This window comes from Hemibagrus wyckioides, linkage group LG11 (genome assembly GCF_019097595.1).
Source record: "Hemibagrus wyckioides isolate EC202008001 linkage group LG11, SWU_Hwy_1.0, whole genome shotgun sequence".
NCBI lineage: Eukaryota > Metazoa > Chordata > Actinopteri > Siluriformes > Bagridae > Hemibagrus > Hemibagrus wyckioides.
The window spans coordinates 9,396,111-9,412,318 of record NC_080720.1 but is presented as its reverse complement, the minus strand read 5'-3'; the positions used below and the strand labels follow the sequence as shown (position 1 = coordinate 9,412,318).

Below are 16,208 nucleotides of genomic sequence, written 5' to 3'. Positions count from 1 at the left end.
TCTCCTGTATGATAAAATAATACCGCCTTTAAGTCCAGTGCGCTTATCATCTTGTAGCAAAGCCAAATCTGTACCACAACTCAGCACAACTGAGTCTAACTGCATTGCAATCTGGAACATCACGTCTAGCCTTTGCTGTCGCCACTAAATTTGGATTTCTCATTATTACAACATTGGATGTCACTGTATAATGACGGGTGAGAAAAGAAGGTGTTGCTGTTTTGTTTTCAGCCCCACCTGACCATTATACCTTATGTTTGAGATTGTTGTACTTCTCATGGGAATAATAAAATAAATAGAGCACCAAGCAACACATTAGCACCAGCCACGCTAAGTATGTCACAAATATATTTTAATATAAGTATATTTAATGTGCTTTAGGGTGGTATTTTCCTTTAAGACGATGTTAAATTTGACAAGAAAAAAAAATCAGTGATTTTGCCGATTTTTGAACAGTAGAATTCTTAATATTGTTTAATAATTGGCTGAATCAGGCCTAACATTTTTGAACCAATGCAGTGCCTTCATAGAATCCTTATAGCTGCTGCTACTGGCATAACCTATACATTTTAATATGGACCTCTAAAAGGTAAGATTATTTGCCAGTACAGTATTACAGAACACATTTATAGATTATACATTGAAGAATCCTGTTAAAACCAACTGCACCTTATAAATGAGTAAAAAATAAATTAAACAAACACAAAAAAGACATACCGATCTTTATCTTTCTCCCCATCTCCCCCTCCCTCTCCTTGTCTATCTGTCTCTATCTGACATTGTCTTACACCAGCTCAGACTACACTATCATGTTGGTACAGATCGTCGTTTTTACATTGTGTTTTTCTTCCTTCATGCTTTGCTTGTACCCTTCTTTACTCGTGCAGCTGTAGTGGGGTCAGGGTTTTCGTGTCTGCATTTTTTCCTTCAGCCTTGTTGCTAGTCTTTATGTTATTCTGATTTGTCCCTTCTTACCCTGCTGTCTTCTAGCTGGACTTAAGGGTAAGTGCTTCCCTGTTAGCTAGCACCAGTCAGATAATCCTAAAACCATTATCTGACAAATATAATGTGCTTTTTCTTTTTTCTTTTTTCTTTTTTTTTTTTACTCTTCCTTTTCCTTCTTCTTTTATTTTCCCTTTTTTTCTCTCAAATCTTTTCATGCCTTAGACCAAAGTAGATGATTTAATTTAATGGATGTAGGTCTATTAAAAAACTTTTTTTTTTTTGTTGCCAGATTAGGATGCATGAATTTTTAATTCGTCTCTTGTTATTACAAAGCACAGATATTATGACTGATTTGTTTGCATAATTGCCTTCTCTAACACATCTAACACACCTAGTGTCGCTGAAGTGAGAAGACCCCTCAGAGTAAAGATGAAAGACAGACGATATGTCAAGAGTTACGCTAATATACCATTGCATTAAAAAAGAATGTTAGACACCGGAGATAGACGCCTAAGTGAAGAAAATCCAATTAGGCGTCTATCTCCGGTGTCTAACATTCTTTTTTAATATATATAGGAGTTTACTAATCATGTATGAGAAGTGTTAAAACAGATAACATGCCTATAAACAGAACTCCAGAATTACAATGTTTTTAGTTCAATTTCAATCCAACTATTGACTAATTAAATCATCCGCTCATGGCAGCAGAATCTGTAGCACTTTACTCTTGAGGGTTTGTTTACCTTTAGGCTGATTTATTTCATTTTGGTTATGGCTCATAAGAGTTGGCAAATATGTAAGTGGAGTATTCTGAATGTCAATGCCAAGGACTAGGTATTGCCATCTTTTGTTTCCATGAAATACTCCCAGTTTTTGTAATATTTTTGTAATCAGATTTTCTGGGTCTGTTATAGATAGCTGCTAGGCCCAGCAGTGAGAAACTCCATTTTGAATTTGTGTTCTGATTGCCCATTTATTGCTTGAGTAGGTGAGCACTCAGATGTGATGTAGTTCATTTAGATGGTGGTAAAAGGGTGAGATTTTTTTTTGTTTGTTCCTTTCTTTTGATTTTGTTATTACCCATTTTCCCAGAGAATGAATGACCCACTTTTAGCCTCTGTTGGCTTCATGCTAAACCTATGTACTTGCAACAGAACTGTAATGCTAGCCTGTTAGTGTACCACCATGGTGGCTTGCTTGCTAGTGTGCTCAGCAATTGTTGCGAACACACTGAAAAATCCTCAAGTATTGTCAACTTGCAAATGCTGATTTAAAAAGAAAAAAAAAGATGGAATGCAAATAGTCAGCCTTTAGTGGAAAATGTATCAACAGTTCCCTTCTTGCATGTCACTGAAAAGCATAGTGGTTTGACTCATTGTCTTCCCGCATGTGATTCTAGATCATCATAGAGCATTTACATACACTCATGTTCAAAGGAAATTAATATTAATTAATGTAAACAATAATGTAATCTGTTTCTCCTACTAAGTAGGCTATAACTGAGACATTAAAAGCTGCTGGCATATGTTGGCGTAATACATACTGAGATAACCAGATTAGTGTAAAGCACAGCTGTTAGTAGATACACATTTACAGCAAAATAACATGTTTAAAGTACATCTTTTCCTGATATAAAGCTCTCTCAAGCCCTTAATTGTTTCTTCTACATTTCTTATTATTCTGTTATCCAATCCTTCCGCTCTCAGCCCCACAGATGCTTTATTTTTGGTAACACTTTTTGTAACTTTCTCACATATTATCTACTTTATTGACCCATACTATATTATACTTTCCAGAGTTTTATCATAGTTGTATGATTTTTACTGTTTAATGTATTTTATGTTCCCTCTTTCTTTTCTGTCATGACTCTTGATCCCAAATTTTTCTCTTTCTCTTTCTTTCTGCATCATTTTTATTCCCCATGAAGAAATGCTCCCATCCTTTTGCTTTTTTTTTTGCCACTTCTGAATAATTCTTGAGATAATGGTTGATTTTACACTTCAAATGATTATTGACAGGCTGCATGTAACCCCACGAAGTCCCATAAATCCAGCAAGACTAAACTAAAAAGGAAGATAACCTTTTACAGATCTGTCCTTTCTCTATGTAAAAAGTCTTTATCCTGTCCCGTCACCACGTTCATAACCATTTTCACCTGTTTATGTGTTTATTTATATATATGTATATATATGTATACATATATATATATATATATATATATATATATATATATATATATATATATATATATATATATATATATATATATAAAAAGACATGATGAGCTGCCACTTACAGTCTTCAGCTCAAAGACACTACACACATCGTTCACACAATCATCACAGCACTACTTCAGATTGTTTCATTCCTTTCTGTAGCTCTTTTAATCATTTTGTCATGCATATATTATTAAGGCTTTTTTTCTAAATAGAAACTAATTGAAACACTTCATTCAGTTTTAACTGAAGATTAAGTATGCAGCAATAATTGTACATAATAATTATACTTCATAAGCATTATCAGACAATAATGTTATGCAAAAATAAGAGACAAGCATGTTAAGGAAGATCGCTTTGCCACTTTACAGAGAAACAAAAGATCTGTTGGGAAGGACGCTGTCATATGACATCAAAAGCTTTTTTTTGTCCCCAAAAACGCTGGGATTTTTAACCCTAGAAAGTGTGTATCCACAACAGGAAAAATCTAAAACTATTAAACAAGCTTATCAAACCCCCCTCCTGTTTTTCTGACATCTCCATTTTTACAAGCACACAATCCATCATTTCTCTCTAAATGAATGACATTAACCAGTTGCGAATGGCAGAATCTATTATATTCATGTGAATGAAAAAGCATTACAATTCATCATTAAGAATTCCTCCACTATCCACATTCCCTTGAGTTATAATTAGGGGTCTTTGCAAGCTAAACCTAGTGAGAGTTTGAAGAAACTGCACCCGAATCTGTCCATGCATGCCCATCCAGTTTGAATGTGGGTTGATGAGTTGAACTTGAGCATTGCCTAGTTCCACATTGCTAGGTCTGATTGAATTCTCCTTGACTTCTGCTGCAAGTTGACAATGTGAAAGCTGAAAGTCTTTGGTTTGCTGTAGAGTAGATTAATAAGATGCAATTCTTATGTTGAAGGAATACAGCCCATTGTATAGACTGTTTTGCTAACTTCATCTTCCTTACACCACCCCCACCCCGACTCTCCTTGCGGCTTGTGTGACTGGCTGAACAGATGCTGATAGGGCACAGAAACATGGCATGGATGAGTTTATCTCGGCTAACCCGTGTAATTTTGACCACGCCTCACTGTTCGAGATGATGCAGAGGCTCACGCTGGACCACAGGCTCAATGACAACTTTGCTTGCCTGGTAAGTGAGACAGATGTACAGAAGAATCTAAACATCCGGGTTCAAGAACTGTTTTTAATCAGCCATTCATGTCTGGGAGTGTAGAGAGCAAAATTGGCCATGCTCTCTGGCTGCAAGGGATGGCATACTCACTCTCCCCTGTCAGTCACAGTGACACCAGCCAATCATGGGTGTCTGCTAGCTCATGAATGTGGAAAAGGGCAGATAGTGCTTTCTTCTGAGTGGTTCACCTTCCTCAGAACCGGTACATGATTAAGTCAATGGATGGATGGATGGATGGATGGATAGGCAAATATTTTTGTCCTAAATTAATATCAGTATATATACAAAAAATTAAGAAGGATTGATATTTGTAAGCAAAACACTGTATGAGCAGGATATTTTAAAATATATTTAAAATAAAGTTTCAACAAAAAAATTTCTAGCAACTGCATTACCATTAGATACATTTCAAAAGGAAGCAGTCCACTTGAAAATGACACCCTACTCAGAAGGCGGCATGTGGGCTCTTACACAGGATTGCAGAGTGTCTCTGACTGACTGACAGTGTTTCTGTGTGAATGCTAAATGCTGAATGACTGAATGACCAATCATTGCTCCACATGGCATGTGACACCCTTTTGCTTTTGCAGCATTACCAGACCCTCAGCCTCTTTTCTACTCCGTTCTGCTTGCAGGGTTGGTTTAGCCCAGGTCAGGTCTTTGTTCTGGATGAGTACTGTGCTCGAAATGGTGTGAGAGGATGCCACAGGCACGTGTGCTACCTTAGGGACCTACTGGAGCGAGCAGATGCAGGTCACATGATTGACCCAACACTGCTGCACTACAGCTTCGCTTTCTGTGCCTCCCATGTCCATGGCAACAGGTATCAGAATGGTCCATGATGATAGTACTGGGGAGGTTAAAAAAATCAGGAAAAGAATGAAGGACCGAAGGGTCATCAGTGCTTTTTTCCATCACATTTTGATTAAGTATTTGTCCTTTAATTAATATTTTTACCTTTTTTTTTGCGTTTGTATTCCATGTATGTTTTCTTTTATTGATTTTCAAATGATTCTTTCTGCTTTGTTTCTAACATTAATCCATTTATTTCCCCATCTTAGTAGTTTTCATTAACCCATAAAAACACCATATCTTTTCATTCATTGTTTTTATTCCTGAACCTTATTGCTTCACTGCTGCTCACCTCATCACATGTTCCTGATAGTCAGAGGGGGTCTGAGTTACAAGGGGTTGGCTCTAAACTGGAAGGGAAAACGGAGTCTAAAAAAAAGAGGAGCTTTAAATCTCAGCAAGTCCCAGTGTTCCAAAGGTAAGAGGGTTTAAAAATGCAAGGAAATAGCAATTACATTTTAAACCTTTATTCCATCAATAAATATACATGACATACCCAGAATGGTACAGTTAGAATGGTAAGTCAATTCAAAACAGAATTAAACAGCAAAAAAAAAATGGCCATTTTTAAAAAGAGGACTGATTTTGATTTATTAAAATAAATGAATGTAGGTTTAAGACTCTCCCCGGTTTCCAAAAAATTACAAATTAAAAGGAATGTATTACTTTTAGGAGTGATATGAAATTATATATTTATTTTGGTTTGAAATGTCATTTTGTTTTTAAGAATGAATATTTTTGGTCGGTATTTGTCATCTGTGATTAGAGGGTCTAGGATGTGTTTGGTTACGATAAAACCCAGTTAAAAGTTAAAAGTACAGTTTTGAACTAAAGTACTAAAGTATGTAGAGGCAAAAGAAACTGATGCCATTTTTCATGTCAGACTTAATTTACTGCTGCGGTTCACTAAATTTTAATTAAATGAACATTCTTCTATGCCCAGAGTCAGTCTTAGTTAAGGCTGTGCATCTGCTGCCACCTCCAGGATGCCTTAACCTATTTTCAAAATAAAGTATTTTTATTTGAATACAGAGTAAAAAAAAAATCATGCTAAAGGTGATCCAGGGTACAAAGTACAATCCCTTGAACTAAATTAAAGCCTAGAATCTGCAGGTGAAGCTGACGGCACAGGTACATGATCTACAAGCTGAAAATAATCACATTGATAGCTGTACACAACATGAAGGAGGGATCCTATTTCCTGCCATGAGTGCTACATGGTGGTCAAAGGCACTTGTGTCAATATCCCATTAATACTTGAAAGAACACAGTTGAATTCTGTATGATTCCTTCATATTAAGTAGACCTGCTCCTCATATTATGCAAAATAAGGTCTCTGATTAACATCTCATGTAATGTTAATATCTCCTGGGATTTGTTTAATAATTGAGGACACGTTCTTTATGTTGAGTGAGTTTTATCCCTTTATTCATTCTCAACTACTCAATTTTTTTCATAATTTCTATAAATGTTCAAACGAGAAAACGGCTTGAGATAGACTTTACGAAAAACAAGATATCTGCATTGTACTGTGATCAAGGACATTTAGTACATCACACAGGGTTACTGCAATTTATATTTAAGAGATTCTGCAACTGTAGAACTCTTTCACACTGACACTATCACATAAATGCACTCTCCCTGATGCTGTAGTGAAAGGCAGGAGGGCGTATATCATATAAGGAAGCTTGAAATATACAAGAAACTCCATCATGGTACTCAGCACACTCGGGAGTTCAATTGTTCATTGTTCTCCCTTACACTGGTCCAGAAATACATTTGAGGAAAAAAAAAAATATTTTCTCAAAAATCAGATTTTCTATGACAAAATACAACAACAGTGACATTCAGGTTTTCCCAGACTGCTGCACATATATGATCTAATAACCTAATCCACTGCAAAGTGACTGATGTCTAAACAGCGTCATTTTTTCCTGAAATAGACCCGATGGTCTTGGAACCGTGATAGTGGAAGAAAAAGACCGCTTTGAGGACATCAAAGAGCGGTTACGTGTACTGTTGGAGAACCAGATCACAAACTTTAGGTGAGCAGATGCTTTTAGGATGCAAGGGGTGTTTTATTAGTTTAATTTATTTAGCTGTCTTTAATGTTTTATTAGTTTTGTATCACAAAACTATACCACCCACACTATTACTCATTGTGGTTTTGCTCCTGCCATAGGTATTGTTTTCCGTTCGGTCGTCCTGAGGGAGCACTGAAAGCTACTCTGTCTCTGCTGGAGAGGGTAATGATACCATTGTTTTCAGCAGACACATTGCTCTGTTTCTCTGGATATGTGAGCAGTGAAAGAGAAAAGGGGAAATCATTTTTTATTGAAGCATTTCTTATTAAAGTGCACACCAATAGCAAATATATAACCTGTTTTTCTGGGTACTGTTCATGACCAGGTTCTGATGAAGGACATTGTGACCCCAGTGCCACAGGATGACGTGAAGGCTGTCATCCGTAAATGCCTGGAGCAGGCAGCTCAAATCAACTACCAGCGCATTACTGACTACGCCAGAGTGGAAGGTGACTACCAATGCTCTTATCTTTTCCACTATTATGTTTTTAACCTTTTTATTCCCCAGATTAATCTATGCAGTAGAAGGAGCGACTGATTGCCCTGTACTCTCTCTGTCTCTATCTATCTATCTATCTATCTATCTATCTATCTATCTATCTATCTATCTATCTATCTATCTATCTATCTATCTATCTATCTATCTATCTTATTGTCCACTGTATGTCAAGATAATCAAGTAAACTATGAAGGAATGTTTATGAAGGCCCCTCTGAATTCCTGCTGATATTTTTCTGTAAATGCTGTGTGTATCTAATTGAACTCTAATGATGTTAACCATAAGTATAAGACTGTATTTAGACACATCATAAATTAATCATATATTCAAAAATTACTGAACTGGGATAAAGTTTATTTAAAATGTCTATAGGTCTGTGCCTGCTGGAAGCCTGTGGGAAATTTACTATTCTACTCTACTATTCTACTATTCTATAAGTTTATTAAGGACTTCTATAAATACCAGTCCATTTCAAGATGCTGTGGGGGGAAAAAGGTTTTGCACGAATGATGGAACAACCCTTTAATCAGAAATGATTGCCTGCTGTACTGTATCTTTTGTATTTTCAGAGACCATCACGGTTGACTTCAGAACATATAACAACTATTTAATCGTAGCTTAGATGGTTTTGTGCACCTTACCTTGTGAGTAAAAATGCATTCAAATTCGTAGAGTGAAGAGCTTCTGTTCCCTTCCATTCACTTGAGGTGACATGGAAAATGAAGCATAGGGACTTGATATGAAGACGCAAAATATCGTCCATTACCCTGCACCTTTCTGTTTCTTTGTGTACAGTTCTGCCCAATTCTAAAGCCAAGATCTATCCTTTCGACCATTCTTGCAATGGCTGGATTAAAGTAAATCTTCCAAGGTCTCTGATTGGCCTTATGGAGTTTCCTTCCATTCAGGTCTTCAGGCCATGTCAGAGACTAGGGAATTGGGAAGAGACTTGAGGAAGGGGCTTAAGGTAAGCAAGGAAGATACCAAAAAAAATAGTCAGAGGCTAGGGAAAGTGTTGGAAGGGAAAAACTTGGTACAGAATTTGGGGGGAAAATGTTGGCTTTACTTTAAGAAAGACATTAATACAAATCAGAGAATATGACAAGATGAAAGAAATAGAGAGTAATGGCAGGTATAAAATGCCCTTGGAAAGAAAGGACAGGGATGAAGGATTGTTTTTTTCAGGTGAACCAGCTGTAAGAAGATGACAGGAAGATGATGATGGTCTATTTGGAATTGGGCTTTTTTTCTCTTCAAAAAGACATGGGGTCTGGTTCAATTGAGTACACCCCTGTCTTTTGATCCCACCTCCCACCTCACCCCCTACCCCTCTACCTCCCTACCCTCGACTAGTCGTCTTACACCATATATCATTGGCTCTTTCCTGTTAATATTTTGTCCCTTATAATTTGTGATATTTGAGGGTTACAAATGGTGAACTAAAATATACAAACAGGAGCATTGTCTGCTCATTCCATTTTCGAAATAATTTTGGTTTCATTGTATTACAAATGAGTTTGCATAAAGTCCACCAGACATGCCCTTCACCATCTGTAGCCCTTAACCCCCTGATTTCTGACCCCAAACTCTTGCATGCCCAAATCCTCTTTTTCTTCAGGAAAAAAGAGGGAAATGTATGATCACCCTGTCTACTCCTTGGCTACACAAGTGATGGATTTAACCATCCGTGAGTAATTTCTTCTCATCCTAATCATCGCTCTTTCTTCACTCCTGTACACTTCGTCTTTCATGATATTTTCAGTCCTTTTGTTCTTTTTAGAGATAAAAGCTAAAAGTTTATAGAAACAAGGAATAGGAAGAAACATTTATAAAACTGGAACCATGGACTTCTTCTAGTGCTGTAGGAAGCATTTGTTGTAAATTGATCCAGGTCAACATAGTCGTGTAGTCAGAAGAGGTCAGACCTATCAAACTAGCAAGATGACCATCTATACATTAAAGTATTTGATTTTATTTAGTAATTATTCATAGAGAAGATTATGTTGCAGTGTGAAAAGTAATACGCTGGTGATAAACATGGCTTTCACTGAAAATATTACACCCTGAAAAGCACAATTTTTAAATTTAGTGGCAAAAAACTAATCCAGGTAAGAAATTGGTTCCTCATTCAAAACTTTTCCCTTATGTAGACAATCAGCTTCCTGCACACATTCATATATGTATATAGGCTCACGCTGGAATAAGCTTCTACAATAGAATGAACCCGTTATCATTGTCATCTATGATTAACTAGGCAATCCATTGTAATTCCATGGAGTGGACAGGAAGTTGTGCTGGTTACGGCCACATCTGTTTGTGACATAACACGATTACGCATCTGTTCAGCTTCTTCTTGTCCTTTTGTTTGGTTTGAAGCTCATGCTCATGACTTGAATGCATTTTTGCTTTTCTCACTTGTTATCTCCCTCAGTCGTCTGCTCGTGTGTCTGTGCTGTAGTGTACTAGCTGGTTTCACTGAGGATTCCAGATCACTTCAGCAGCTGATTCAGATTCCAGGAGAACTGGACTAGCGCAATGGAACAATGAGTCATGTGTGTTTAAACCGGTGTCATATGTTTGTTCTGTTCATGACTATGCGATCTGTTGTCAATGTTTTGTGAGGTTCAACAATTCTGTGCTCTATTTGTCAAGTGTGTCTTTTTCACTGCAACTTTTTTTTTCCTGCCAAGTAGATGTGTGTCATTGAATATTCGTCTGCGTACTTTACATTTTTTCTTGTGAGGATCAACAGCTCTTTGGTGCTTTTTTTTCACTGTTTGATGTCGTGTGTCCATGTTTGTCACTGTGTGTTTTAATTATTTTAAAGAGATTTTATTACATGAAAATCCTTTGGAGTGCAGAGAAGATTCAGCTTACAAAAGATGATGCCTGTCACTGACTTACACACCGCAATACGCGATATAATTCTTAATGACGCCTCTTTGTTTTCTTTCTTTTTATTTTCATTTTCTTTATCTCCCTCTCTCTCCCTTCCTCTCTCTCTCTCTCTCTCTCTCTCTCTCTCTCTTTCAAGTTGAGAAAACTCTAAAGGATCAAAGGGATCCAGGTGAAGCTATATTTGACATTGACCTATGACTTTACCCCTCTAACATGTATCTTAACACACAATACATTTAACACTTAGATAAGCATTCCCTCGGCACAAAATATATCCCCTCTGCTATTATGGCATGGTCTGTCTCTCTCCTTGCACCGTACTGAATGCTGACAACTGTATGTGAAGATAGTATTCAAAACTTGCACAACATTTGTGTTGTTGTATTGTTATTTCATGAAGTATGAACAAAGGGTCCAAATGATCCTTTGTGACTGGTCTGTTGTGCAATACTATCTATCACAAATATATCAGTGACTGCATCTTCAGTGTGTTAAAGTGTCATAAAATGTTTCATCCTTAAGTTTATTATTCGACCCTAACTGCGCAACGCACTATAACCTAGGTAACACCACAGACAAGCTACTGAGAAGTAAAAACAGTTTAACACACTGAATACAGATGAAGTGTGAACCTGGATTATGATAATCCTTGATTATCATTATAGCCACTATCATTACTTCATCATCTTGTGTTGATTGCATCGTGACTTTAGAAGATGATTAGCTTTAACTGATGAGAAATCGCTGGTCAGTAGTAGTATCGTAGTGCTAACATGCACAGATTTATTGTAAAGTAAAAAAACATTTGGACAGTTTCCAGATTCAACCCCCACCACACCTCCTCACGCCCCACACCTCCAGGGCAGGCGATGTAAATTGCGTATGCAGTGACAGCAGTGTATAATTAACCAACTGGTCCATGTTTCTGTGGAAACAAAGACTTTGCTGCTTATCATTTCTACGTATTTTGTTATCCTGTCTTTTTAAAGTTGTTGTGTTCAGACAATGTTTTACTCTATGTGAAAACATGAAACATTGTTTGTCCTGCATTCATTTCATTGAATCAAATGTCTGACAGTTTGTTTGTGTCTACTGTGGCATTACTACTCAGAATAACATGTTCAGGATTACTAGTTTCTTATTAGATTAGATTCCTAAAATAAAAATCTGGTGTAATTTGAAAACAAGACATTAGCTGTTATTAGTTTACAAATGATTTTAACATTTAGCTCTAGTAGTAGTAGTTGAGCTCCTTAGTTGAAATTAGTTGAATTTGTTTACTCAGAAAAGAAATAGAAACATTTTCTCAAAACATCAATCATATTACTGTTCCTGCATGCAGAATGAGGCAGTTTGATGTTATATCCCTACTTAAATTGGCCAAAGAATTTCACTGCACTGCTGTTGATCTGTGTCCTGTTTGACTATTCTGCTCCAGAGAATGTAGCAAACCTAGCTACTCCTGCCAAAAAACTGGAGCATGTCATCCGCCTGGCAGAGTTAGTCATTGAGGTTCTTCAGCAGAATCAGGACCATCATGCTGAGGTGAGCAAATTCGTCATTACTGTCTTTTATCCAGCCAATTTGTCTCATCTAATGTTGTAAATTGTATCTTGCTTTACAAGATGTGCATTTCTTTTAAAGTTTGTTAAATAGTATTTGACAGAGTTGACACTCACTAATTTTTCCAGTCTCTTTTTCCTGTCTGCATCTGCTCTTTATAAACAACCCTGTTTAATTTTTTTCTCTCTCTGGAAAAGCATATCACATGTAAAATGAAAAGTGGGCAATTAAGGAAAACAAATCAATCACTTATAATATGAATTTGCATGATTCATAAGTTATTTACATCCACCAGCTGGTGACAGATATCCATGCTTGGCATGCCTACGGTACATGGAGTTAATATTTAGATAATCCGTGGTCTTCCTGAGTTCTATAGATTTATTCTTTTTTTTGAATATGCTTAACAGGCTGCGGTCACAAGTACAGGAGACCAGTCGGTACAGTATCCATGTTTCCTTTCTTCTCAAGTCCTCATCACATATTGTACCTTTCCCCTCAAGCATGCCAAGTCACGCTAGAGGCTTTTCTGTCATTTTGGGGTGGGTGGATGGGGCGGTTCTGTAAAGTACCTAGACATGGGCTAGAACTGATGAGATGAAATCTAGCATTTAACTTATTCAGGAGGGTTTGCAACAAATGTGAACTTCACCTCACAAGTTATGACTCCAAAAGTGTCCGTTTAATCCAAATAAATCTGAGTTGATCCCTGTATCTTATCTGCTAAGCAATATTTCCATGTTTTTCTTACCACTCAATCCATCCAATGTTCTTTGGCAGGGAAAAGAGGTACGTGAGAAATCTGAATGCAGTCAAGTAGCCCCTTTCTTTCCCAGTAATGGTTTGTGCATGAGTTGTGTGGGGCCTCTATTCCTGTTATTCCCTATTCCTCTCAGTATGGGGAATTTAAGCATTATGTCTGCCTATGGTGCGTCTCAGTTCATTAGCACTGTCTGTGTCCAGTCTCTCTTGAAGGACCTGATTGTAAGGCTTGCTTTCCCACTTTCAGGGGGTGGTCTAATGGAAAGTTTTTCTTTTTTCCAAAGGAAATGTGTATGTACTCGCACCACCCCACCCCCTACTTTTGTCATCCTAAGCGTGTCAGAGTTTGCTATGTCAGTTTGCCCCTTCCTGCTAATGTTTCCAAATTTAAAGTCTACTTTCTCTCTATACATCATAATCCAAAGTCATAGCCTGGCTCCCTCCCCTCGGCTTTATCTTGCCAATTTTAAAAACAACAGTCATTTATCAGAGGCCGAACCATTTAACATTTTTTCCATATTGCTTGGATCGACCCAGAATAGCTTTGCAAGAAAGGGCTTGGGGAAGGATCTTGGAGTTTGGATTTGACATTGCTACCCTGTTTCTATCTCTTCCTCTTTCTATTTGTGTGTTTGGATAAGCTCGGCCATACACATTGCCCTGCTGCTCCAGCGAATGCTTTGTTTTCTGTCCCTAACCTGAGACATTATGCTCTGTGTAGTGTACTCAAAGCTTAGTCAAACGGTAAGTTCATCCTCAGCTACATTATAAAAAGTGGGTTGACAGGGTATGACATCAAAACAGCATACTGCAGAAGAGAAGGATAAACCATCTCCAATGCTGATCAGTTCCCAGAACAATTTAGACACTATCTAGTTTTTATATATAAATATAAATATGTACTGTTTTTACATTTTTTTACCATCCTGCCATATGTCTAAAACTGAACAGCACTATTGGACAAAATCCTAAATATAAATAAATAAATAAATAAATAAATAAAAATAACTAAACTTCATAGAAAAGTAATTGCCTTTTAAGAAGCTTGTTGCATGCTTGCAGTCTTAGGCATGCCAGGGATTGCAAGGTTGCATGATAACGAGTCACATCCACATCCTGATGGCAAGGATGCAGTGATGTGAATGGTTGAACAAATACATCTTCCATCTGGAGAGCAAAAGCATGCAGCGATTTCTATTTTCACCTGCATGACAACTGCACCTTCTCTGGCATCTTGAGTCCACTGGCTGTAGAGTTAAATGAAGGAAAGGTTGTTATAAAATGGAGCAGTCTTACCCTGGGAAAGGAATACGCTATATAAAATATTGTCTTATTAATATATTCTGGTACACTGTCTGGACACTGTCATATATATAGGCTGATTAATAATAATAATAATAATAATAATAATAATAATAATAATAATAATAATAATTTAATAAATGAATTCAGTGGGACTAAAGGCTGTGTTGAAATACATAATGCATCTGATACAAGATGAATCCACTCTAATGTTAATCATTAAGTTCATGTGATGCATTTTGCACAGGACAGAAACAGATGATAGAAGGGTAATAAAGAGAATATCAGGCCCTGATTTACTAAGATCCCAAATAAATCACCAAAGCACCAAAGAGCTACTTTGGATATGCAATCAGATAAATTGCGAATGCAGTTAGTAGGCATATTACAGCTTATTTACAAAGACTAATTGCTTGCTTTTGTGTTTTCTACCTAATGGAAAGTAGGGGGAGAAGACACTATTTCAAGGAGGATTTGCATGTGCTTGTTATTCTCAATAGCTGCAGTGGATTTCAGATAGACCTGCCATAGATGCATAAAACCACATCACGTATTACCAATATATGGTATGCTGTATGAAAAGAAAACCCTTTCACAGGTTCATTACGTTTTACTAGCGTTGAAGGTATGCATGTGCAGCAAGTACAAATTACAAAAACAAATCAGGCTTAGTGAAGTCACATATTCATATGAATATGAATGTAAGATGTACAATTTTATTTACTACCCTGTTAGTAAATCAGCTTTTCGGCAGGTGTTTTCGAGTTTGTTTATCTTTTGTAAATCAGGGCCTCTGCTGCAAAATTCAGTTTTGTCGGTTTTGTCATCCAGACTAAACAAAATACCTATTATCATTTCACCAGGTAAAGAAGTGCATAATTTTCTGACAAATAAAAAGTTTTGTTGTTTTGCTGCAAACTCAATATGGAACTCTTGTACAATGTAATTGAGTTTGTAGACACAAACGCTTTAGTTTTTAGGTAAAATAATAAACAAAAAAGTTATTTAATATAGGTGAAGTAGCGCCACCAGCCACTTATTAAATTCAATATTGTGAAGCTGAAACACCATATGGCAGAAAGCAGTCTGCTTCCTTTCACCTCATTTTGCCCTAAAAAGTCTCTCAATCTATTCTTTTTCCTTTTCACTACTTCCTTTTCTGGTAATCAAGGCCTTTGCCTGGTGGTCAGATCTGATGGTGGAGCATGCTGAGCACTTCCTGTCCCTTTACGGCGTCGATATGGACGCAGCACTTGAGATCCAGTCTCCTGAAAGCTGGGATAGTTTCCCTCTCTTCCAGCTCCTCAATGACTTCCTACGGACTGACTGTAAGCACTGTTTTTACAAGTAGCAATGAAATAATTAAAGGCAACATAGCAGTGGCCGTGTGTGAGCATGGAAAATAATTATAGGTCTTTCTGTTTTAGATCATCTGTGCAATGGGAAGTTTCACAAGCACTTGCAGGACCTGTACGCACCACTGGTTGTGCGATATGTCGATCTAATGGAGTCCTCCATCGCTCAATCCATTCACAGGGGCTTTGAGCGCGAGTCCTGGGAGCCTGTGAAGTAAGACACTACTTCCTGCTGAGTCCACAGGGCTGGGAGCGATTGTAACACAGGGCATTTTGTGACATAAATAATCATTTAGAGCCATTATTGCTGCAGCAAGCAGTAATGACAAATTTTAGGCTGGTAGATGTCCACTGTCTGGAGGCATCACAAATAAGGCAATTAAATATTAAGCAACTTTCCTTAAGTTTTCACAAAAAGCCACCTCAGTTTTGCTTTCCGATCACAGTTTTAGAATATTTAAAATATGTTTTATATATGACATTAATTTTAAGATTAGGCTTTTTTTTTATTGATCTGCTCATCAT

At 37.1% G+C, this 16,208-nt stretch overlaps 1 protein-coding gene across 17 annotated transcripts in view; it reads left to right on the top strand.

Moving 5' to 3' along the window:
* cadpsb (Ca2+-dependent activator protein for secretion b) overlaps positions 1-16,208 on the top strand; it is a 74,745-nt gene that overhangs the window by 46,225 nt on the left and 12,312 nt on the right. For 2 of the 17 annotated variants that reach the window (XM_058403312.1, XM_058403303.1), the window contains exons 12-23: positions 4,190-4,326; positions 5,004-5,191; positions 5,534-5,638; positions 7,164-7,265; positions 7,403-7,466; positions 7,630-7,753; positions 9,422-9,490; positions 10,838-10,870; positions 12,140-12,246; positions 12,675-12,704; positions 15,500-15,656; positions 15,756-15,897. In XM_058403312.1, coding sequence (XP_058259295.1) covers positions 4,190-4,326; positions 5,004-5,191; positions 5,534-5,638; positions 7,164-7,265; positions 7,403-7,466; positions 7,630-7,753; positions 9,422-9,490; positions 10,838-10,870; positions 12,140-12,246; positions 12,675-12,704; positions 15,500-15,656; positions 15,756-15,897 — 1,258 coding nt within the window. The remainder of the gene's footprint in view (positions 1-4,189; positions 4,327-5,003; positions 5,192-5,533; positions 5,639-7,163; positions 7,266-7,402; positions 7,467-7,629; positions 7,754-9,421; positions 9,491-10,837; positions 10,871-12,139; positions 12,247-12,674; positions 12,705-15,499; positions 15,657-15,755; positions 15,898-16,208) is intronic. The other 15 variants (XM_058403314.1, XM_058403304.1, XM_058403318.1 and 12 more) reach the window with 11 other exon arrangements.